We start from the raw sequence: 23,011 nt of genomic DNA on the forward strand, positions 1-23,011 counted from the left end.
TAGAGGGAAAGGTAGGGTACAGAGAGATTTTTTGTTTTTGTTTTTTAAGATGGGAAAAGTTGGCAGTGTGCAGTGGCTCACGTCGGTAATCTCAGTACTTTGAGGTAGAGGCAGGAGGATCGCTTGAGCGCGTAAGTTCAAGACCAGCCTGAGCAACATAGAGAGACCTCATCTCTACTTAAAAAAAAAAAAAAAAAAAAAACTAACCTGGTGTGGTGGTGTGTGCACCTGTAGTCCCAGCTATTTGGGAGGCTGAGGAGATTGCTTCAGCCCAGGAGGTTGAGGCTGCAGTGAGCCATGATCATGCCACTGCAATCCAGCCTGAGTGACAGAGTGAGACCCTATCTCAAAAACAACAACAACGACAAAAAAAAAAAAAAAAAACCCAGAACAACAACAACAAAAAAAACGTTTGGAGATGGAGTGGGAATCAACTTGGCAGAGTGGAGGGAGCTGGCACTTAAGTACTTAAAGATAATAGAAACAAAAAGTTCACAGTTCACTCTACTTATCCCAAAAAAAGCTCAGGACACCGAGGGACCAGATACCTCAGATGGAAGGAAAAAGGCATAGATCTGAGAACAGAGAAATTGTTTAAGCATCTGTATATAAAGCAGTTAAGCTCACAAATCCCCTCCCCAACCTTTTTTAGCCGGGCACCAACTCCCATAGCACAGCAGAGGGTTTACTCTCTGGGGAAACTGAATCTCAGAAGCACCAACTCAGGGACACCAGGCACAGCTGAAGATGGAGTGAGCACTGAGCTGAAAACAAGGGACTGGGTGAAAACATGTACCAAGTGGTGGCTCCACAACCCTCTCTCCCCACCCTGCTGCTATAACCTCTATAGCAGGGGCCATGCAGATATCCCTCAGACAGATTGGAGAATTCTCTGGAGAAACCAGATGGTCCCTTCAGTGAGATTTACAGATTATGATATTTGGGTGTACCCAGTAAAATATCCTGCTTGCTTCAGTCGCCACAGAGTGGAGCCTATAGATCAACAAGCCCCAAATTGTGCTTCCAATTGCCTCTGCTTAATGCCTCATTCTTAAATATGGACAGTCGAAGATCAAACATTTGAGGAAAACTTCCAACAATACACACATACACACACACACAAAGGAGCGGGGGGGTGGAGGGGGGAAGCCGGGGGTGGAAGGGAAGCAGGGGAGGGGAACTCAGGGGAAACAATAAGAAAAGCAGAAGAAAACTCAAAAACTGGAAAAATCCTTGGAAAGTTAAGAGAACAGACTCATGAAACAAGAACAGAAATACTATATATACAAAAAGAAGCATGGCCAGGTGTGGTGGCTCATGCCTGTAATCCTAGTCTTTGGGAGGCCGAGACAGGTGGATCACCTGAGGTCAGGAGTTCAAAACCAGCCTGACCAACATGGCGAAACCCCGTTTCTACTAAAAATACAAAAAAATTAGCCAGGCGTGGTGATGCATGCCTGTAATCCCAGCTCGTGCAGGGTACACAGGAGGCTGAGGCAGGAGAACTGCTTGAATCGGGGAGGTGGAGGTTGCAATGAGCCAAGATCACACCATTACACTCCAGCCTGGGTGACAGAGTGAGACTCCATCTCAAAAAAAAAAAAAAAAAAAAAAAAAAAAAAAAAAAAAGGCGGGCGCGGTGGCTCAAGCCTGTAATCCCAGCACTTTGGGAGGCCAAGATGGGCGGATCACGAGGTCAGGAGATTGAGACCATCCTGGCTAACACGGTGAAACCCCGTCTCTACTAAAAATACAAAAAACTAGCCGGGCGAGGTGGCGGGCGCCTGTAGTCCCTGCTACTCCGGAGGCTGAGGCAGGAGAATGGTGTAAACCCGGGAGATGGAGCTTGCAGTGAGCTGAGATCTGGCCACTGTACTACAGCTCGGGCGACAGAGCAAGATTCTGTCTCAAAAAAAAAAAAAAAAAAGCAACCAATGAACAAGAGAGTTAAAATGTAAAATTTCAATAGAAAGGATAGAAAGATATAGTTAATAAAGTTGAAAGTGGATCTCATGAAAATAGAGATGAGATTGGTGGTTACTGGAGGCCAGGAAGGGTGGAGGAAATAAAGACATGCTAATGAGTAGAAATGTACAGGTAGATGGAAGAAATGGGACCCAGTGTTCTATAGAGCAGTAGATTGACTGTAGTTAACAATAATCTATTGTACATTTCAAAATCGCTAGAAGAGAATGATTCGAATGTTCCTGGCATAAAGAAAAGATAAATATTTAAGATGATAGATATCCCAATTACTCTGATTTGATCTTTACACATTATATGAATGTATCAAAATATTACATGTACCCCCAAAATATGTACATCTATTATACATCAATTGTTTTAAAGTTAATGAAATTGTCCAGAGAGTAGAATAAAAAGAGACAGACAAAAGGAGAAAAAAAGATAACAGCTATAATTCAGGGTCCAACATCCTCTAGTAAAGCCAGAGAAAATGGGATGAGGATATAGGTTGAGTTAGGGAGTTGTAGCAAACAGGTAATTTACATAGAAAAGAAAAAATGCTCTCTATAGAATTAAAAGAAAAGAACAAAAAGACTTATAAATAGCAATACTTGGAAGTTAGAAGATAGTGAGGGAATTAGCCAGGCACGGTGGCACATGTCTGTAATCCCAGCTACTTGGGAGGCTGAGGCACGATAATTGCTTGAGCCAGGAGGTGGAAGTTGCAGTGAGCCAAGCTCATGCCACTGCTCTCCAGCCTGAGTAACAGAGTGAGACTTTGTCTCAAAAAAAAAAAAATTAATTAATTAAAAGGGAAAAAAGAAGATAGTGAGGAAATGCCTTAAAAAATCTAAGGGAAAAATATTTCCAGCCTAGAGTTCTATACCTAGCTAAACTATCAGTCAATTATGAACAAAGAATTGAGATTTTCAGACAGATAGTGTCCCAAAGTTTACCTCCCATAGTCACTTTCTCTAGGAGCTATTAGATCTGATGCAGTTGACCAAAGTGAGGGAGTAAAACAAGAAACAGGAAGATCTAAGATCCAGGAAGTAGAAGTTGCAACACAGAAGAACAAAAAGAGGTGGTATTGACATAGGGATTTTGTAGGACTAGTTTCCCAAGAAAAAGAGCAAGCCTAGTTTCCCAAGACACAGGTCACAAGACCCCACTAATAAAAAAGGATACAGTAGGCCAGGTGGTGGCCCACGCTTGTAATCCCAGCACTTTGGGAGGTCAAGGCAGGAAGATCACTTGAGATCAGGAATTTGGGACCAGCCTGGCCAACATGCTAAAACCCCATCTCTACTAAAAATACAAAAATTAGCTGGACATGGTGGCGGGAGCTTGTAATCCCAGCTACTCGGGAGGCTGAGGCAGGAGAATCGCTTGCGCCTGGGAGGCAGAGGTTGCAGTGAGCCAAGATTGTGCCACTGCACTCCAGCCTGGGCAACAGAGCAAGACAGTCTCAAAAAAAAAAAAAAAAAGAAAAAGAAAGAAAGAAAGAAAGAAAGAAAGAAAGAAAGAAAGAAAGAAAGAAAGAAAGAAAGAAAGAAAGAAAGAAAGAAAGAAAGAAAGAAAGAAAGAAAGAAAGAAAGAAAGAAAGAAAGAAAGAAAAGAGAAAGGAAGGGGAGGGGAGGGGAGGGAAGGGAAGGGAAAAGAAAAGAAGGACATACCTACCAACAAACACAATCACCATTATGGCATGTGGCTTCTTATGTTTTTTCTCACTTCTTTCTTGTCTCCTCTCCTGCTTTTGTCACTTGGGACCCCTTCATTCTTCAGGCTCCTCTTTCAGAAATTTTGCACACTTCAGCCTGCACCTTCTTCCACAACCCTCAAAATCTACCCTTTATCCTGCTGCAATTATCCTCCATCTCATACACCCCATCATGTGTCAGACAAAATCCTTCTAGCCCATCCTCCATCCTTTTCTCAAACATTTCCCTATGAGCTCCCAGTCAGGTTTTCTCCCAATACCCAAGTTTCCTCTGTCAACACATTACCAAGTCTTCTCTTTCTTCTCCATATGTTCCCACCCTCCTCTGAACCAGCCACTCCTCTTTGCTTCCTTTGATCCTGGCCTCCGCCTTCAGCCCCAGTAGCTTTTCTTCCTCACTTCCACTCTCTTTTATTTTAGGCTCAGACTCTCTCCTTTCCTCTCTCAACTTTACCCCTTCCGTGTCAATAATGTTTTGCCTGGCTCTAATTTCTCCTCTGACTTCCAGTACTTCCCTTGTCTGCCTCTTTCCTTGTTTGGTGTCAGTCCTTCATCTGCCTCATTCACGGGTACCTTCACCTATAATATCTTTCTTTTCCATAGAAACAGATTCATCAGTGATATCTTTCGCTTCACGCAAGACGCCCCCATCAACTCCCACTCCTTTCTCAGTCCCCTGCAGTTCCTTACTCCCTTTGACACTTTCAAAAGGAATTTCCATCTCATCATGAGTAAATGCCATCACTCTTTCATCACCAGTAACTTCTACCACTTTTTCAATGTTCTCCTCATTTATGCTCCCCATTCTTGAAACCTCCAATTTCTCCCCACTGGTCCCCAACTTCTCCTCGCTAGATCTCAGCTTCTCTGCACTTGACCCCAGCTTCTCTCCACTCAACCTCAGCTTCTCTCTGCTTGATCTTAGCTTCTCTCCATTTGATCTCAGCATCTCTCCACTCAACTTCAGCTTCTCATCACTGATTCCCAGCTTCTCTCCACTTGATCTCAGCTTCTCTCCACTCCATCTTAGCTTCTCTCTACTTGATCTCAGATTCTCTCCACTTGATCTCAGATTCTCTCCACTTGATCTCAGCTTTCTGCCACTGGACCTCAGCTTCACTCCACTGGACCCTTGCGTCTCTCCCCTGGACACCAGCTTCTCACTACTAGACCTCAGCTTCTCTACACTTGATGTCATCTTGTCTACACTCGACCTCAACTCCTCATTCTGCCCCAGTTTATATCCACTGGATCTCAAGTCCTCTCCAGTGGTCCCTACTTTCTCCCCAGCAGACCTCAACCTCTCTTCAAACCCAGACCCCTTCATAGGCCCTGCTGTCATCCCTGCACTCTTAGATTTAGCCCTTATTTCGTGTTTGACCTCTTGCTTTCCCCAAATCTCCCTTGGGCTGTTTTTCCCCAAATCTACTGAAGCTTGTGATGCACTTGCTCCACGGTGCAGCAGCTTCACATCCGTCCTTTCCTGACTTGGGCCTGACTTCCCTTTCAAGACCGTCTTTTCCACATCTTCCAGTCTCCAGTACTCAGACTCCAGCTTCGGCTTTTGAGTGTTTCTACTCAGGAGCTCCACTCTTTTCCCAATCACCATAAGCTCGTTCCAAGGTTCCCGGGTTTTCTCTCGCAGCATCGGCACCCCCTTGCAGCCCCGCTCCATTGGCGACCGTCCGCGGACCGCGGCCTCGCTTGGGGCGCCCTGGCCGCGGGCCTTGTGGAGCCCCCTAGTCCTCCTAGGCTGCTTACCCCGCCGCTCCCTCCCGCCCAAGGGTGGAAACCTTAACAGACCCCCCTTCTTCACAGACACTGTCCCCTGCCCTTGCTCCTGGTCTACCACCCACATCCCCACCACTGCTCCCTATTCCCCGTCCCCACCCTGCCACCCTCACCCTCTTCCCCTTCTCTTCCCCTTCCCCACTGCCTGGTGGGCGCCAAACTGGGCGACTGCGCACGCGCAGGCCGCACGTGGCCGTTGGAAGGAGGGGCCCGGAACGGCGGCACAGGGTTGTGGGGGTTCAGTCAGCCGGGGACTGGAGGGAGAAGCGGCACGCGGCCTCTGCGACCCTATGAGCTCTGACCCCAGCTCCCACACTGTAGCCTATCACCGGACCACTCTCCGTGCCGCGTGCCCCTTAAAAGCTGGGGCCTCGGACAGGAACGACAGACATTGCAGCCAATGGCGTCACTCACGGTGCCCCGGTACCCAATCGAAAGGCGCGGCTGAGGGAAACGAGGTGGGAACCGCCCCCGACTCCAGGCGACTCCTTGGCCGGGTGGGGGAGAGCGTCCTCGTCAGCTGAGAGCACACTCTCTCGGTCGGTTCCTTGGGCGAGTTACGGGACGACCTGCGGGAGCACGCGGGCAGTGGCCGGACGCTGAAGCCGTGTGTGCTGCAGCCCAGGAGAGCGATGGAGACGCATGCGGAGGCTGGGAAGGAGGGCAAGGTAGAGAAAGGATGAAGAACCCCCTCACCCCCAGCCTCCCCTCTCTCCATGAGAGCCTGTGATGCCCAATCATGCGGTGGTGTGTGTATGTCTGTGTGTGTGGTTGGCTGTTTCTGTGTGTTTGTGTGTGTGGGTGTGTATAGTCTGCATGTGTCTGTGTCTCTGTGTGTCTGTGTGTATGTAGATGTGTCTGCATATGTCTGTGTGTGTCTGTATATCTGTGTATGTCTTTGTGTCTGTGTGTCTCTGTGTGTCTCTGTGTGTGTCTGTGTGTCTGCGTGTCTATGTGTATGTATGGCCTACGTGTGTCTGTGTGCACGTGCGCGTCCGTGTGGGTCTATGTGTGCGCGCGCATGTCTGTGTCTGTCTGTGTCTGTGCATGTCTGTGTGTGTGTGTCTGCGTGTACGTGTCTGTGTGTGTCTGTGTCTGTGTATGGTATGCGTGTGTCTTTGTGTCTCTGTGTGTCTGTGTGTATGCTCTGTGTGTGTGCACGTGTGCGTGTGTGTGTGTGTGCACGCATGTGTCTGTGTGTGTCTGTGCATGTCTGTGTCTCTGTGTCTGAGTGTGTGTGTGTCTGTGTGTGTCTGTCTCTGTGTCTGTGTATGGTCTGCATGCATCTTTATGACTGTGTGTGTGTCTCTGTGTCTCTGTGGGTGTCTCTGTGTGTGTGTGTGTGTATGGTCTGCGTGTGTCTGTGTGTGTCTGTGTATTTCTGGGTCTGTGTGTGTGTTTGCATGTGTCTGTGGGTGTCTCTGTGTGTCTGTGTGTGTTTGTGTCCGTGTGTCTCTGTGTATCTGTGTGTGTCTATGTGTGTCTGTGTTGGTCTGTGTCTGTGTATCTGTGTGTGTTTCTATATGTGTCTGTGTGTGCGTGTGTCTGTGTTTGTGTCGTGTGTCTGCGTGTGTGTGTGCCCACGTTCTCTGTGTGTATGTGTGCCTGCGCAAGTGAGAGAAGGGAGACTTGAGCAAGGGAGTGGGTAGCCTCTGTGGCACCTGTGTGGGGACTGATGAGGATGCCAAGGGAGGCGGGGTTTTGCCTTTGTCCTGACAGATGGAAAGGGACCGTCACTGTCACTCTTACCCTCCCTAGGACCAACTCATGCTGGCTTGATGGGGGTAGGGGGTGGGAGGTGGGGGCGGGGAGAAAGGCAGGATGTTAGGGATTGAGCAGAGGCTGGCATCCTCTTCTCCTTTCCCAAGGCGAGAGAATCCTGTTCAGCCCTAATGGCTTCATTTGTGTTCTGAGTTCATATAATCATAAGACTATTTCTTCCTTTTGACTTCATTCAGCAAAGAGTTGTCGAGTATCCACGTTGTGCCAAGGATGGTTAGAGCATGGAGAGGTGCACCCTTTTGGGAGATGGAGGCATATGCACAGTGGGCCATGGCTAAGGATGAGGATGGAGCAGCTGTAGTCCACCTTTGAGGCCCATCTCCCTCAAGCAGCTACCAAGCAGTGTAGGTCAGAGCAGAGATACTAAGGCAGCAGGAAGGAGGCTGGGGACTAGGGGACCTGCTGCACCAGTTAGCCAAACTGCATGTGTTTGGGTTCTGGGGCAAGTGGGAAAGCCTGCCTTGGGAGTGTCAGAGAAGCCAAGAAATGAAGAGCGAGGTTCAAGTGGTTTGAAGAGACAGGGGCTGAGAGACACAAAGCATGGAACAGAATGGTCTGCTTCAATGTTTATCTGTGTTCATCTTCATGGTTAAAGGAGTTAACATACATAAAATACTTAGGGCATATATATGAAATGGTTAGAGTCGTGCCTAGCATATTGTAAGGGCCAACATAAGCGTTAGCCATTATATTATTATAACTGTTATATTATTATTGCTGTATGTTCTGAGGATGTGCTGAGCTATTGAACAGATGGATGCACCCCCCAGCCTTTGCAGGAGCCATACTCTCTGAAAGTTCACTACCAATACTTATCCTCTAGGTTAGGTATTGCCTTCTCTAAGATCTTCCTTTAAATATAGAGACATTAAAAGAATATGTAAGCAAAAATATAATAGAGGAGAAAATGAAATAATATAAAATACTAGCCAAGCGTGGTGGCTCAAGCCTATAATCACAGCACTCTGGGAGGCCAAAGCAGGCAAATCACTTGCGGTCAGGAATTTGAGATTAGCCTGGCCAACATGGTGAAAACCCATCTCTACTAAAAATCCAAAAAATTGGCCAGACATAGTGGTGTGTGCCTGTAATCTCAATTACTTGGGAAACTGAGACAGGAGAATCGCTTGAACCCGGGAGGCAAAGGTTGCAGTGAACCGAGATCACGCCATTGAACTCCAGCCTGGGCAACAGATTGAGACTCTGTCTCAAAAATAAATAAATAAACCCAAAGGATTATAAATAATTCTACTATAAAGACACATGCACACGTATGTTTGTTGCAACAGTATTTACAACAGGAAAGACTTGGAACCAACCCAAATGCCCATCAGTGAGACTGGATAAAGAAAATGTGGCATATATACACCATGGAATATTATGTAGCCATAAAAAAGAATGATATCATGTCCTTTCCAGGGACATGGATGAATCTGGAAGCTATCATTCTCAGCACACTAATGCAGGAACAGAAAACCAGATACCACATGTTCTTACTCATAAGTGGGAGTTGAACAGTGAGAACACATGGACACAGGGAGGGGAACAGCACACACTGGGGCCTGTGGGGGACTGAGGGGCAAGGCGAGGGACAGCATTAGGACAAATACCTAATGCATGTGGGGCTTAAAATCTAGATGACGGGTTGATAGGTGCAGCAAACCACCATGGCACATGTATACCTATGTAACAAACCTGCACATTCTGTACATGTATCCCAGAACTTAAAATTAAATTTAAAAAATAAAATAAAATAAATAAATAAAAGAAATAATACAAAATACTATTTAATTCAAAAGAAGACAAGAAAGAAAGAATACAGGAATAAAAACAGATGGGACAAAGAGAAAGCAACAAGCAAGATGACAAGTTGCTAGCCTGCTATATCAGTAGTTACAATAATTATGAATGGACTAAATTATCCAATATAAAAAAAAAAATCATCAGATTGTATTTTGGAAAAAAAACAACTAGAGTCTGTTAAAAGAGACATATTTTAAATATAAGGACACAGAAAGGTTGACATAAATGGGTGAGAGCTGGGCATAGTGATGCACACCTGTGGTCCCAGCTATGTGGGAGGCAGAGGTGGGAGGATTGCTTGAGCTCAGGATTGTTTGAGGTTACAGTGAGCTGTGATTGTGTCCCTGCACTCCAACCTGGGACACAGAGTAAGATCTTGTCTTAAAAAAAAAAAAAAAAAAAAAAAAAAAAAAGTCAGGCCCAGTGGCTCACACCTGTAATCCCAGCACTTTGGGAGGTCAAGGCAGGCTGATCACTTGAGGTCAGGAGTTCGAGAGCAGCCTGGCCAACACAGTGGAACCCCATCTCTACTAAAAATACAAAAATTTTAAAATTAAAATTAAAATTTTAATTTAATTTTTAATTTTTAAAATTAAAAATACAAAAATTAGCTGGGCCTGGTGGCATGCACCTGTAATCCCTGCTACTCAGGAGGCTGAGGCAGGAGAATGGCTTGAGCCTAGGAGGTGGAGGTTCCAGTGAGCCAAAATCATGCCACTGCACTCCATCCTGGGCAACAGGGCAAGACTCTCTCTCTCAAAAAAAAAAAAAAAAAAAAGAAGAAGAAGAAGAAGAAGAAGAAATATATTAGAAATAAAGAAGGATGGCTGGGTGCAGTGGCTCATGCCTGTAATGCCAGCACTTTGAGAGGCCGAGGTGGGTAGATCACCTGAGGTCAGGAGTTTGAGACCAGCCTGGCCAACGTGGTGAAACCCTGTCTCTACTAAAAATACAAAAATTAGCCAGGCGTAGTGGCAGGCACCTGTAATCCCAGCTACTCGGGAGGCTGAGGCAGGAGAATCACTGGAACCCGGGATGCAGAGGTTACAGTGAGCCAAGATCACGCCATTTCACTCCAGCCTGGGTAATGAGAGTGAAACTCTGTTGAAGGAAGGAAGGAAGGAAGGAAGGAAGGAAGGAAGGAAGGAAGGAAGGAAGGAAGGAAGGAGGAGGAGGGAGGGAGGGAGGGAGGGAGGGAGGGAGGGAGGAAAGGGAAATAAAGAGGGATATTTTGGCCGGGCGCGGTGGCTGAAGCCTGTAATCCCAGCACTTTGGGAGGCCGAGATGGGCGGATCACGAGGTCAGGAGATCGAGACCATCCTGGCTAACACGGTGAAACCCCGTCTCTACTAAAAAAAAATTCAAAAAACTGGCCGGGCGAGGTGGCGGGCGCCGGTAGTCCCAGCTACTCGGGAGGTTGAGGCAGGAGAATGGCGTAAACCCGAGAGGTGGAGCTTGCAGTGAGCTGAGATCCGGCCACTGCACTCCAGCCTGGGCGACAGAGTGAGACTCCGTGTCAAAAAATAAATAAATAAAATAAAATAAAAAGAGGGACATTTTATAATGATGAAGACTTCATTCCACAGAGAAATAATCCTAAATTTATATGAACCTAATAATATAGCATCAAAATATGCAAAATAAAAGATGACAGAACTAAAAGAAATAATAGGCAAACCTACAATTAAATAGTAAGTAATTGTATTTTTTTTTTTTAGAAATGGGGTCTTTTATGTTGGCCAAGCTGGTCTCCAATTCCTAAGCTCAAGTGATCCTGCCACCTCAGCCTCCCAAAGTGCTAGAATTATAGGCATGAGTCACCATCCTCAGCCCAGTTAGAAATTTTAACACAATTCTCAACAACTGTTAGAACAAGCAGACAAAAATATCAGTAAGGATTTAGAAGATTTAAATAACATGATTAAGGCCGGGCGCGGTGGCTCAAGCCTGTAATCCCAGCACTTTGGGAGGCCGAGATGGGCGGATCACGAGGTCAGGAGATCGAGACCATCCTGGCTAACACAGTGAAACCCCGTCGCTACTAAAAAATACAAAACACTAGCCGGGCATGGTGGCGGATGCCTGTAGTCCCAGCTACTCGGGAGGCTGAGGCAGGAGAATGGCGTGAACCCAGGAGGCGGAGCTTGCAGTGAGCTGAGATCCGGCCACTGCACTCCAGCCTGGGCCACAGAGCAAGACCCCGTTTCAAAAAAAAAAAAAAAAAAAAAAAGAAAAGAAGAAAGCCTTGAGTATATGACACTAAAGAAAATAAGTAATTATTATTTTATTTTATTTTTTTTGAGAGGGAGTCTCACTTCATTGCCCAGGGTGGAGTGCAGTGGTGTAATCTCAACTCATTGCAACCTCTGCCTCCCAAGTTTAAGTGATTCTCTTGCCTCCGTCTCCCAAGTAGCTGAACTACAGCTGTGCACCACCACACCTGGCTAATTTTTTTGTATTTTTAGTAGAGATGGTGTTTCACCATGTTGGCCAGGCTGGTCTTGAACTCCTGACCTCAGGTGATCCATTAGCCTCGGCCTCCCGAAGTGCTGGGATTATAGCATGAGCCACCACACCCGGCTGGAAAATAAGTAACTAAAAAAAAAATTTTTGGCCAGGCGTGATGGATCATGCCTGTAATTCCAGCACTTTAAGAAGCTGAGGTGGGCCGGGCGCAGTGGCTCACACCTGTAATCCCAGCACTTTGGGAGGCCGAGGTGGGCAGATCACGAGGTCAGGAGATCGAGACCATCCTGGCTAACATGGTGAAACCCCATGTCTACTAAAAATACAAAAAATTAGCCAGGCGTGGTGGCGGGCGCCTGTAGTCCCAGCTACTTGGGAGGCTGAGGCAGGAGAATGGCGTGAACCCAGGAGGCGGAGGTCGCAGTGAGCCGAGATCGTGCCACTGCACTCCAGCCTGGGAGACAGAGCGAGACTCCGTCTCAAAAAAAAAAAAAAAAAAAAAAAAAAAAGCTGAGGCTCAAGTGGATCATCTGAGGTCAGGAGTTCGAGACCAGCCTGGCCACCACGGTGAAACACCGTCTCTGTTAAAAATACAAAAAAATGGCTGGGCGCGGTGGCTCACGCCTGTAATCCCAGCACTTTGGGAGGCCAAGGCGGGCGGATCACAAGGTCAGGAGATCGAGACCATCGTGGCTAACACAGTGAAACCCCGTCTCTACTAAAAATACAAAAAATTAGCTGGGTGTGGTGGCCGGCGCCTGTAGTCCCAGCTACTTGGGAGGCTGAGGCAGAAGAATGGCGTGAACCTGGGAGACAGAGGTTGCAGTGAGCCGAGATCGTGCCACTGCACTCCAGCCTGGGTGACAAAGCGAGACTCCATCTCAAGAAATTAAAATTAGGCCAGGCGTGGTGGCTCATGCCTGTAATCCCAGCACTTTGGGAGAATAAGGCAGGTGGATCGCCTGAGGTCAGGAGTTCGAGACCAGCCTGGCCAACATAGTGAAACCCCGTCTCTACTCAAAATACAAAAATGAGCTGGGCGTGGTGGTGGGCACCTGTAATCTGAGCTACTCGGGAGGCTGGGGCAGGAGAATTGCTTGAACCTGGGAGACGGAGGTTGCAATGAACCGAGATCCGCCATTACACTCTAGCCTGAGCAAGAAGAGTGAAACTCCATTTCAAAAAAAAAAGAAAGAGAGAGAGAAGGAAGGAAGGGAGGGAGGGAGGGAGGGAGGGAGGGAGGGAGGAAGGAAGGAAGGAAGGAAAAGTTAAAATGAAGAGAATGAATTGAAAATAGATCATAGCTGGGTGGGGTGGCTCACACGTGTAATACCAGCACTTTGGGAGGCCAAGGAGGGTGGATCACTTGAGGTCAGGAGTTTGAGACCAGCCTGGCCAAAAGAGTGAAACCACATCTCTACTAAAAATACTAGAAATTAGCTGGGCGTTGTGGCGGGCGCCTGTAATCGCAGCTACTCAGGAGGCTGAGGCAGGGGAATCATTTGCACTCCAGCCTGGGCAACAGAGCAAGACCCTGTCTCAAAAAAAAAAAAAGAAAAAAGAAAAAGAAAAAGAAAAAAAGAAAATGGATTATAGACACAAGTGTAAGCTTAAACTGTAATACCTCTAGAAAAATAAATAGAATATCTTCATGACCTTGGGGTAGGCAAAGATTTCTTCAACAGGACATAAAATGCCTTAACCATAGAAATAAAAGACTCTTATGTTGAGCTTGTAACATTTGAACCATTAAGAGAGTCAAAGGCAAACTATAGACTAGGAAAAGATACTGACAAAACGTATAATCAACAATGGACTTGTCCCCAGGAACAGAGTTCCTACAAATTACTGAAAAACAGATAATCTGATCTTTCAAAGAGGTGGCTGGAAAGAATCAGAGAACTGAATAGGCACTTTACAAAAGAAGATATGCAGATGGCTGATAAATACAGAAAATGCCGCTCGACATCATTCCTCACCAGGTAATACCAGTTGCACTCCCATGCACAATTACCATGCCTCGACTAACAGGGTGGAAGTAAAAAAGACTAACAATTCCGAGCCGTCACAGTGGTTTGTACCCAGACTGATCTGTATATTCGATGCAATCACAATAAAAATCTCAGTTCGTTTTTTAGGGGTAGAAATTAACAAGCCGCGTATGTGTAGAAATGTAAAGGACCTATAATTGCCAAAATGATTTTGAAAAAAAAGAATAAAGGTGGAGGCCTTACACTATCTGATTTCCAGTCTCACATGTCAGATTACAGTAATCAGGCCAGTAAGATATTATCATAAGGACAAACATAGACCAATGGAACAGAGAGTCCAAAGTTTATCATAGTTAATAGGTCAATTGTACGTGTACACAAAAGCAACTCTCAGCTACTCCAGAGGATTGCCTGAGCCCAGTTCAAGGCCAGCCTGGACAACATTAGTGGGACCCCGTTTCTTTAAAAAAAAAAAAAAAGAGAGAGAGAGAAAGATAAAAGTGACTAACAACTCTTAAGTATTGGCAAGGATGTAGTACAACTGGAACTTTCATACACAGTGCTGCTGGCAGTGTACATTGGTTTAGTCACCTTAGAAAATTGTTTGGCAGTATTTACTAAAGTGTTTTAAACATATAATATGCCTTCCCTGTAACCAAGCACTTCTCATAACCAACAGAAATGGGGACTTAGGTCAAAAGTCCTCAAAAGATGGCTGGATGCGGTGGCTCACACCTGTAATGCTAGCGCTTTGGGAGGCCGAAGTGGGCGGATCACTTGAGGTCAGGAGTTCAAGAGCAGCCTGGCCAATATGGCAAAACCCCATCTCTACTAAATTACAAAAATTATCTAGGCATGGTGGCGGGCACCTGTAACCCCAGCTACTCAGGAGGTTGAGGCAGGAGAATCACTTGAACCTGGGAGGTGGAGGTTGCCATGAGCTAAGATCACGTCACTACACTCCAGCCTGGGTGACAGAGCGAGACTGTCTCAATAAATAAATAAATAAAGTCCTCAAAAGTCCTATGTAAGAATGTTCATGGAAGCCAGATGTGGTGGTGCACACCTGTAATCCCAGCTACTTGGGAGGCTGAAGTGGAAGGATGGCTTGAGGCCACGAGTTCAAACCAGCCTGGGCAGCATAGCGAGAACACCCCCCTGCTTAAAAAATAAAAGTAACCAGGTGCAGTGGCTCACGCCTGTAATCCCAACACTTTGGGAGGCCGAAGCGGGCAGATCACCTGAGGTCAGGAGTTTGAGACCAGCCTGGCTAACATAATGAAACCTTGTTTCTACTAAAAATGCAAAAAATTAGCCAGGCATGGTGGTGCGTGCTTGTAATCCCAGCTACTCGGGAAGCGGAGGCAGGAGAATTGCTTGAACCCAGGAGGCGGAGGTTGCAGTGAGCTGAGATCTCACCGTTGCACTCCAGCCTGGGTAACAAGAGCAAAACTCCGTCTCAAAAAAAAAAAAAAAAAAAAAAAAATTTGTTCATGGCAGCTTTATTCATAATAGCCAAAAACTTGAAATAATCCAAATGACCATCAACAGTAGATACATGCATTATGATATAATCATATAATGAAATAAGACACAGCAATGAAAACAACTACTTCTCCACTCAACAACATAGAGAGAGCTCTCTAAAGAACAGGGGCACAAAAGAATACACAATGCATAACTGCATTTCTGTGAAGTTCAAGAATAGGCAGGCCAGAATAGGCTGGGTTCAGTGGCTCACACCTGTAATCCCAGCTCTTTGGGAGGCCAAGGCGGGTGGATCACCTGAGGTCAGGAGTTCAAGACCAGCCTGGCCAACATGGTGAAACGCCGTCTCTGCTAAAATACAAAAATTAGCTGGAAGTGGTGGTGTGCGCCTGTAATCCCAGCTACTTAGGAGGCTGAAGCAGGAGAATCCCATGAGCCTGGGTGGTAGAGGTTGCAGTGAGTTGAGATCACGTCACTGCACTCCAACCTGGGTGACAGAGTGAGACTTCGTCTCAAAAAAAAAGAATAGGCCAGGCTGGGCGCGGTGGCTCACGCCTGTAATCCCAGCACTTTGGGAGGCGGAGGCGGGCAGATCACCTGAGGTCAGGAGTTCGAGACCAGCCTCAACATGGAGAAACCCCCATCTCTACTAAAAATACAAAATTAGCCGGGCATGGTGGTGCATGCCTGTGATCCCAGCTACTCGGGAGGCTGAGGCAGGAGAATTGCTTGAACCTGGAAGGCGGAGGTTATGGTGAGCTGAGATGGCGCCGCTGCGCCACTGCACTCCAGCCTGGGCAACAAGAGCGAAACTCTGTCTCAAAAATAAATAAATAAAGAAGAGGCCAGAATAATATATGGTGATAGAAGTCAGAATGGTGGTTAGTTCTGGGGTGGGGATAATTGATGGGTGTGGGGCAAGAGGGAGCCTTCTGGAGTGTTAAAAAAATTTTTTTTGCCAGGCACAGTGGCTCACACCTGTAATCCCAGCACTTTGGGAGGCAAGGCAGGTGGATCACCTGAGCTCAGGAGTTCAAGACCAGCCTGACAAAAATGGAGAAACCTCTCTACTAAAAATACAAAATTAGCCGGGGCATGGTGGTGGGCACCTGTAATCCCAGCTATTCAGGAGGCTGAGGCAGGAGAATCGCTTGAACCGGGGAGGCCGAGGTTGCAGTGAGCGGAGATTGCACCATTGCACTCCAGCCTGGGGAACAAGAGCGAAACTCCATTTCAAAAAAAAATTAGCTTTAGCTTTTTTTGTTTTTGCTTTTTTTTGTTTTCTTTAGACAGTTCCTCACTCTGTCACCTAGGTTGGAGTGCAGTGGCAAGATCCTGGCTCACTGCAGCCTGCACCTCCCAAGCTCAGTCTTCCCACCTCAGCCCCCCACGTAGCTGGAACCACAGGCATGTGCCACCACGCCCAGCTAATTTTTAAAGTTTTTTTTGTGGAGGTGGGCATCGAAGGGTGTCTCACCATGTTGCTTAGGCTGGTCTCAAACTCCTGGGCTCAAGCAAAATTTAGGTGGGAGTGGTGGCACGCGCCTGTAATCCCAGCTACTCAGGAGGCTGAGGCAAGAGAATCTCTTGAACTCGGGAGGCAGAGTTTGCAGTGAGCCAAGATCACGGCACTGCACTCCAACCTGGGTGACAGAGCAAGGCACTATCAAAAAAAAAAAAAAAGAGGGAGAAACAATGTAGAGATAACCCTGTAAACAGTGACCGGTGACCTCAGGGTCAGTTCCTTCATGCCGGACAGCCAGGAGGAGGGGACAGATGCAGGGATCTCCATCCGGGAAGGAGACATCACTAGACCAGCTGCAGCTGGGCCACCATCAGGCAAGGTCTTGCCTGTTTCTGGACCCACATATTACCAAGCCCCATCTCAGGGACCATCTCTAAAGTGTGCCAAAATCAGAGAGAAGAGAGAGTGAGGAGGCCTCCAGATTGAGAGGTGGGACAGGTGCCTCTTGTATACTGGTGAGCAATGCTGAAAGGCAGAGTGATTCTTAAGCCTCTTCTCTTCCCCCTAATATCACTTGGCACTATGGTGTGGACACAGTAGGTATTCAATAAATGCATGTTGCTTCCGGCCTTTTGGGAGGCTGAGGTGGGAGAATTAGTTAAGCCCAGGAGTTTGAGACCAGCCTGGGCAACATAGCAAGACCCTGTTTCTTAAAAAAAAAAAAAAAAAAACTTGGCATAAAAAAAAAAAACAACTTGGCATGGTGGTACATGCCTGTAGTCCCAGGTACTACAGAGGCAGAGGCAGGTGGATCACTTGAGCCCAGGAGTTGGAGGCTGCAGTGAGCTGTGATGGCACCACTGCATTACAGGCTGAGTGACAGAGTGAGACCCTATCTCAAAAATAAATAAATACATATTGAATAACTCAATGCAAGAATGAGCTAGTAGCGTGGTGTCTTGTTGATCTTTTCACTTGAAGAAATACACGTGCTTTGCATGTAAGCTGTTGCCTCTTGGCACCAAAAGTAGTAAATGGAATGGTTTTGGCAACCCTCCCCCAAAAGCGGTGAAAATGTCTCATCCAACTCACTTGAAGCCCTGGTTAAGGGATGCCTGAGTAGCCGGCTGGGGAAGGGGTGGGCAAGTAACTGAGAAAGTGTGTGGGGTTGGGAATTAAGAAACTGGGTTTCGCTGGGCACGGTGGCTCATGCCTGTAATCCCAGGACTTTGGGAGGCCGAGGCAGGTGGATCACTTGAGGTCAGGAATTTGAGACCAGCCTGACCAACATGGTGAAACCCCGTCTCTACTAAAAATACAAAAGTTAGCTGGGCATGGTGGTGCACGCCTGTGGTCCCAGCTACTCGGGAGGCTGAGGCAGGAGAATCGCTTGAACCCGGGAGATGGAGGTTGCAATGAGTGGAGATCGCTCCACTGCACTCCAGCCTGGGCAGCACAAAACTCTGTCTAAAAAAAACAAGCAAATAAACAAAAACAACAACTGGGTTTCAACCTGGCACTGTCGCTTTGCAGCTGCATAATCTTAGACAATTTACTTCCCCTCACAGCACTGCACTCCAACCTGAGTGACAGAGCAAGACACTATCAAAAAAAAAGAGGGAGAAACAATGTAGAGATAACCCTGTAAACAGTGACCAGTGACCTCAGGGTCAATTCCTTCATGGGGGACAGCCAGGAGGAGGGGATAGATGCAGGGATCTCCATCCAGGGAGGAGACATCACTAGACCAGCTGCAGATGGGCCACCATCCTGGTTGTCTCAGCTTCAATATCTGTCAGATAGGAAGCTTTCTGCCTGCCTCCAAGGATGGGGGTTTAAAATGTTTTGGCAGTTGCAAAGCTCAGGTCAGTGCCTTATCAGGACCCCTCTCTGGTGCCCTGGGGCATTGCTGAAGCAGTGCTGCTAAAGAGGGTTCTGCAGGTGGACCAGAAGGCATGCAGGGTGAGGAAGGGCAAAGGGGCCATGCTCAGCTAGGCCAGAGACCTCCCCTCTTCCGCAGCCTTTGTGTGCATCGGTGGATCTGCAGGGAGACAGCTCCTTACAGGTGGAGATCTCTGATGCAGTGAGTGAGCGGGACAAGGTGAAATTCACTGTTCAAACCAAGGTGAGGCAGTGCGGGACTCGAGGAAAGGTCCTGGTGGCTGCCCACCGGAGGCCTCCCCCAGGGGTGGTAGGCACGTGCCAACACAGCCTGTGGGCACTGTTCCTCCACCTGGCACTTGCCCTCAGCCCCTCCTGGAAAGCAAGCATCTTAACTAGGCTCTGGGTGCCTCTGCCTGAGGCCCCGAGTCCTAATCATCCCCATCCACCATTCTAAATGAAATCACGCACACCTGAGCTCTAACTTGGTCCTCCCTGGGATGTGGGATGGGGGGGCCCAAGAGTGGGTGCCCAGGAGACTTGCTGAGGCAGGGCTTGGGGCAGAGAGGGTACCTCAGACGGCCTTCCTGCTTCCAGAGCTGCCTCCCTTACTTCGCCCGGACCGAGTTCTCAGTCGTGCGGCAGCATGAGGAGTTCATCTGGCTGCATGATGCCTACGTGGAGAACGAGGAGTACGCCGGCCTCATCGTGAGGAGGGGCCGGGCAAGGGCTGGGAGGGACAGGCAGAGCACTTGGGTGAGGACCAAAGGCTGTGGCGGCCATCTCAGCAGTGAGAGGTCTCCCAGCTCTGTCCCTCCTTTGAGCAGATCCCCCCAGCCCCTCCGAGGCCAGACTTTGAGGCTTCAAGGGAAAAGCTCCAGAAATTGGGTGAGGGGGACAGCTCTGTCACTCGGGAAGAGTTTGCCAAGATGAAGCAGGAGCTGGAAGCGTGAGTGCCCTCCTCCTTTCCCAGCCATCCCCAGCTATCTTCCCCACTCTTCCCCCATGAATGTTTAGAGACCCTGACCTCTGACCCCAGAAAGGGGGCAGGCAGGATGATGAGGGCTGAGGAGGGCCTGTGAGCCGCTGCCACTCTCGCAGGGAGTACCTGGCCATCTTTAAGAAGACAGTTGCGATGCATGAAGTCTTTCTGCAGCGCCTGGCGGCCCACCCCACCCTGCGTCGAGACCACAACTTCTTTGTGTTTTTGGAATATGGACAGGATGTGAGCTGGGCCGAATCCCTGGCCCTGGGGCCAGAGTCTAGCTTGGGTGGGGAGGCACCCAGGGGTGGCAGGGCTGAAGAAGGGGCCCCAGTGGGCCTAAGCCTGTGTCACAGCTCCGTGAGTGGCTTGCGACTCGGCATGGGAGGCGAGAACGCCCACCCCAGCATCATACCCTCCCTGTGTGCCTCAGCTGAGTGTCCGGGGGAAGAACAGGAAGGAGCTCCTCGGAGGGTTTCTGAGGAATATCGTGAAGTCTGCAGATGAAGCCCTCATCACAGGCATGTCAGGGCTCAAGGTAACCCCTGGAGCTCCTCTCCAGATTCAATCCAGCACCTCAAGTCCACAGCACGGATTGAGGCCCAGGCTGGGTGTGGGAAGGAAGCCACTGGTGGGGCCTGGCCTGGGTTGGAAGGAGATTTTTGCCAACCCTGTGTGCCTATGCTGCCAAGTTCCTTGGTGACCCAGTGTAAATGGGGTCCTGCCTGGCTCCCTTAGGAGGTGGATGACTTCTTTGAGCATGAGAGGACCTTCCTGTTGGAGTATCACACCCGTATCCGAGATGCCTGCCTGCGGGCCGACCGCGTCATGCGTGCCCACAAGTGTACGCAAGGTCCAAGGGGTCCTGGATCCCGCTGCCCCTCTCCCCAGTGGTTCAACTCCTTGGGGGAGAGAAGAGATCAAGGCATGCCTTGTCTGTCTGTGGCCACAGGCACCAGGGCTTGACGTGCAGATGTAGGGGCTCTGATGGGGGCTGTTCCCCCAACAGGCCTGGCAGATGATTATATCCCTATCTCAGCTGCACTGAGCAGTCTGGGAACACAGGAAGTCAACCAGCTAAGGACGTGAGGACTCCCTCCACCCCTACCCTCTCCCTATGCCTGTAATACCATGTCTTCCCATGAGGGGTCACTCTGTAGACGTCTACTGTCAGCTCTAGGTGGGAGGTGTAGGCTCTCCTGTTGGGGGAGGGTGTTGGGAGGGAAAGGCAAGACGGAGACTCCCAAGGAGGGGCTGAGACAGAGAGGCTTTGAGCTGTTCCTCAGCCCCCTACCCTAACTCCTCCCTACTACTTCCTAGGAGCTTCCTCAAATTGGCAGAGCTCTTTGAAAGGCTGAGGGTGAGTACTGCCTTCTGTGCTCAAAAGCTTTCCTGGTGATCTTTGCAGGGAAGATAAGTCCTGGCAGAGGGAAGAGCTCCAGGATCATCCTGGGTTCAGTGATAACTTGGGCCCAGTGGCAAGTTGGGCTCACACTCCAGACTAGTTTAACGAGAGGTGGGCTGAAGACAAGGATCCAGCTTTGTGTGTATGTGTGTGTGGGGGGGTGCGCACGCGTGTACACGCGTGTGTGCAGCAGGGGAGAGTTGGGAGGCACAAGGATGTGCCCAAATCTCTGGCAGGCTGCACCCAGCTGCCAGCACACTGCCTGGGTACACACGTCCCCCACTCTTCCCCAAGAAAGTCACTGGAGTGTTGCCGTCTTCCTAAAACGTCTATTGGACTGCATCTCTTTCCTCCTCAAAGCCCTTCAGAGACCCTGCCCCTTCTGGAAGCTCCCAAAGTCCTGAGCTTCCACTTTTAGCCTCTTGTGCTCCAGCCACTGCCTCCCTTCCCTGCTCTACCCAAGTGCCCTCCCTGAACTAAAGGTTCCCTGAACACGTAGCCGGGTTTGCACAGCTGCCAAGCCCTCAGCTCCCTGTCTGGCTCTTACTTAGTACCTGAGATCCAGATTAGATCCCACTTCCTCTGTGAAGCCTTCCCTGGCCTGCACCCCTCAACACCAGGCCTGACCTGGAACAGTTACCTAAGGCCTCTTTGCTGGATATTTAGATGAAAAGGTGCCTCCCACTCCTTCGTTGCCCCTCTTGACAAGCTCCTTTCCCAGTGCCCACCTTTCTGATGCAGAAGCTGGAGGGCCGAGTGGCTTCCGACGAGGACCTGAAGCTGTCGGACATGCTGAGGTATTACATGCGCGACTCACAGGCAGCAAAGGTGAGAGGCAACCCCAGAGCAACGCTCAGGCCTGGAGGCCAGGACAGGGCAGCAGTGACCCTGTGCCCGTGGTCCTAGGACCTGCTGTACCGGCGGCTGCGGGCGCTGGCCGACTATGAGAATGCCAACAAGGCGCTGGACAAGGCGCGCACCAGGAACCGGGAGGTGCGGCCCGCCGAGAGCCACCAGCAGCTGTGCTGCCAACGCTTCGAGCGCCTCTCCGACTCCGCCAAGCAAGGTGAGCCCGCAGCCCCCGGCCCCAGCCTGGGGCCACATGCCCTGCCCAGGTCCCCATGCCTCTTCCCCTCCTCTCCAGAGCTCATGGACTTCAAGTCCCGCCGGGTCTCCTCTTTTCGAAAGAATCTCATTGAGCTGGCAGAGCTGGAGCTCAAACACGCCAAGGTGAGCCCTCCCACCTCCCTCCCTCCCCCAGGAACCAGGGTGTGCGTGCACGTGTAGATGTGCACGCGTGTATGTGCACATGTGGGTGTCTGCATGTACATGCGTGCGTGTGTGGGTGAGAGCAGCCTCAGCTAAGGCTTGGGGCCATGCTTCCCTGGCTCACGACCCGTGCCTTCTCGGTAGGAAGACCCAATTAACAGCAACTGTTATTGCAGAGAACAGGGGTGTGGGGAGCAAGGGGGTATCTACGGTGCAGAAAGAATGGCAGCCTGACTCAGCGAGCAGAGTACTTCAAGGACCTGTTTCTCCTCTGCAGGCCAGCACCCTGATTCTCCGGAACACCCTTGTCGCCCTAAAGGGGGAGCCTTAAGAGCAGCCAGAGCTCAGCCAGACCCTGCTCTGCGATCTCCAGTGACCAGGGTATCCCAGACCCCTCTCTCTGGCAAGATGTCTCCTTCTCTAGCACAGTGCCACTAGCTACACCCTCACTCTGCCCCACATCCTCCCAGGGAAAGTCCAAACCCCCTACCACTACCACCACCAAAGGTGCCAGGCCCTGCAAGACACAGGGCAGCATAGGCATCGTGATTGGCCACAGGTCAGCAGAGCCCCAGGGACCCCGACACCCCTCCCCAGGAAGCTGAGGAACAGCCTCCTCTCACCCCGGGCCTGGAAGGAATCATAGCTCTCTTGATCCCAGCCTGTTCTCCTTCACAAATAAAAGCCCTGGTTTTGTAGCAAGGAGGCCTGTTGTCCTTGCTTCCCTTCCCGCAGCTCAAGGGTCCACCAGGCACACCTTCTGCCAAGGCAGTATGATCAGATCCTGGGACACCAAGGAGGGCACCCCGCAGTATCCTCAGCCCTCTCTCCAGTGACAGCAGGCTCCCTGTGGGAAGGCGCGACACCCAGAAGTTGGGACTTAGAAACCCCAGAACAGTCTTCCAGGTTTGTCCCCACCCCCATAAACCCTAGCACAAGAATGAATCACAAGTTCTCCACACCTTATTTCCTAACCAGAAAAGGGATCTAGCCTTTCCTCCCA

At 49.3% G+C, this 23,011-nt stretch overlaps 2 protein-coding genes across 3 annotated transcripts in view; one reads left to right on the forward strand and one right to left on the reverse strand.

Moving 5' to 3' along the window:
* The window catches only part of LOC115893622, a 47,195-nt gene extending 41,790 nt beyond the window's left edge, over positions 1-5,405 (reverse strand). For both annotated transcript variants that reach the window (XR_004053699.1, XR_004053700.1), the window contains exon 1: positions 3,646-5,405. The gene's annotated coding sequence lies outside the window, so the exon portion shown is untranslated. The remainder of the gene's footprint in view (positions 1-3,645) is intronic.
* A 552-nt stretch (positions 5,406-5,957) lies between these two features.
* On the forward strand, positions 5,958-22,710 carry SNX32 (sorting nexin 32). The gene is made up of 13 exons (XM_010366460.2): positions 5,958-6,144; positions 18,492-18,596; positions 18,950-19,060; positions 19,180-19,301; positions 19,454-19,577; positions 19,768-19,872; positions 20,073-20,178; positions 20,344-20,419; positions 20,655-20,694; positions 21,481-21,567; positions 21,646-21,805; positions 21,884-21,969; positions 22,286-22,710. Exons 1-13 carry the CDS (start codon positions 6,109-6,111, stop codon positions 22,337-22,339), a joined length of 1,212 nt encoding a protein of 403 aa, XP_010364762.1. The 5' UTR covers positions 5,958-6,108; the 3' UTR covers positions 22,340-22,710.
* Positions 22,711-23,011: the final 301 nt, after the last annotated feature.

This window comes from Rhinopithecus roxellana, chromosome 15 (genome assembly GCF_007565055.1).
Source record: "Rhinopithecus roxellana isolate Shanxi Qingling chromosome 15, ASM756505v1, whole genome shotgun sequence".
NCBI classification, from domain to species: domain Eukaryota; kingdom Metazoa; phylum Chordata; class Mammalia; order Primates; family Cercopithecidae; genus Rhinopithecus; species Rhinopithecus roxellana.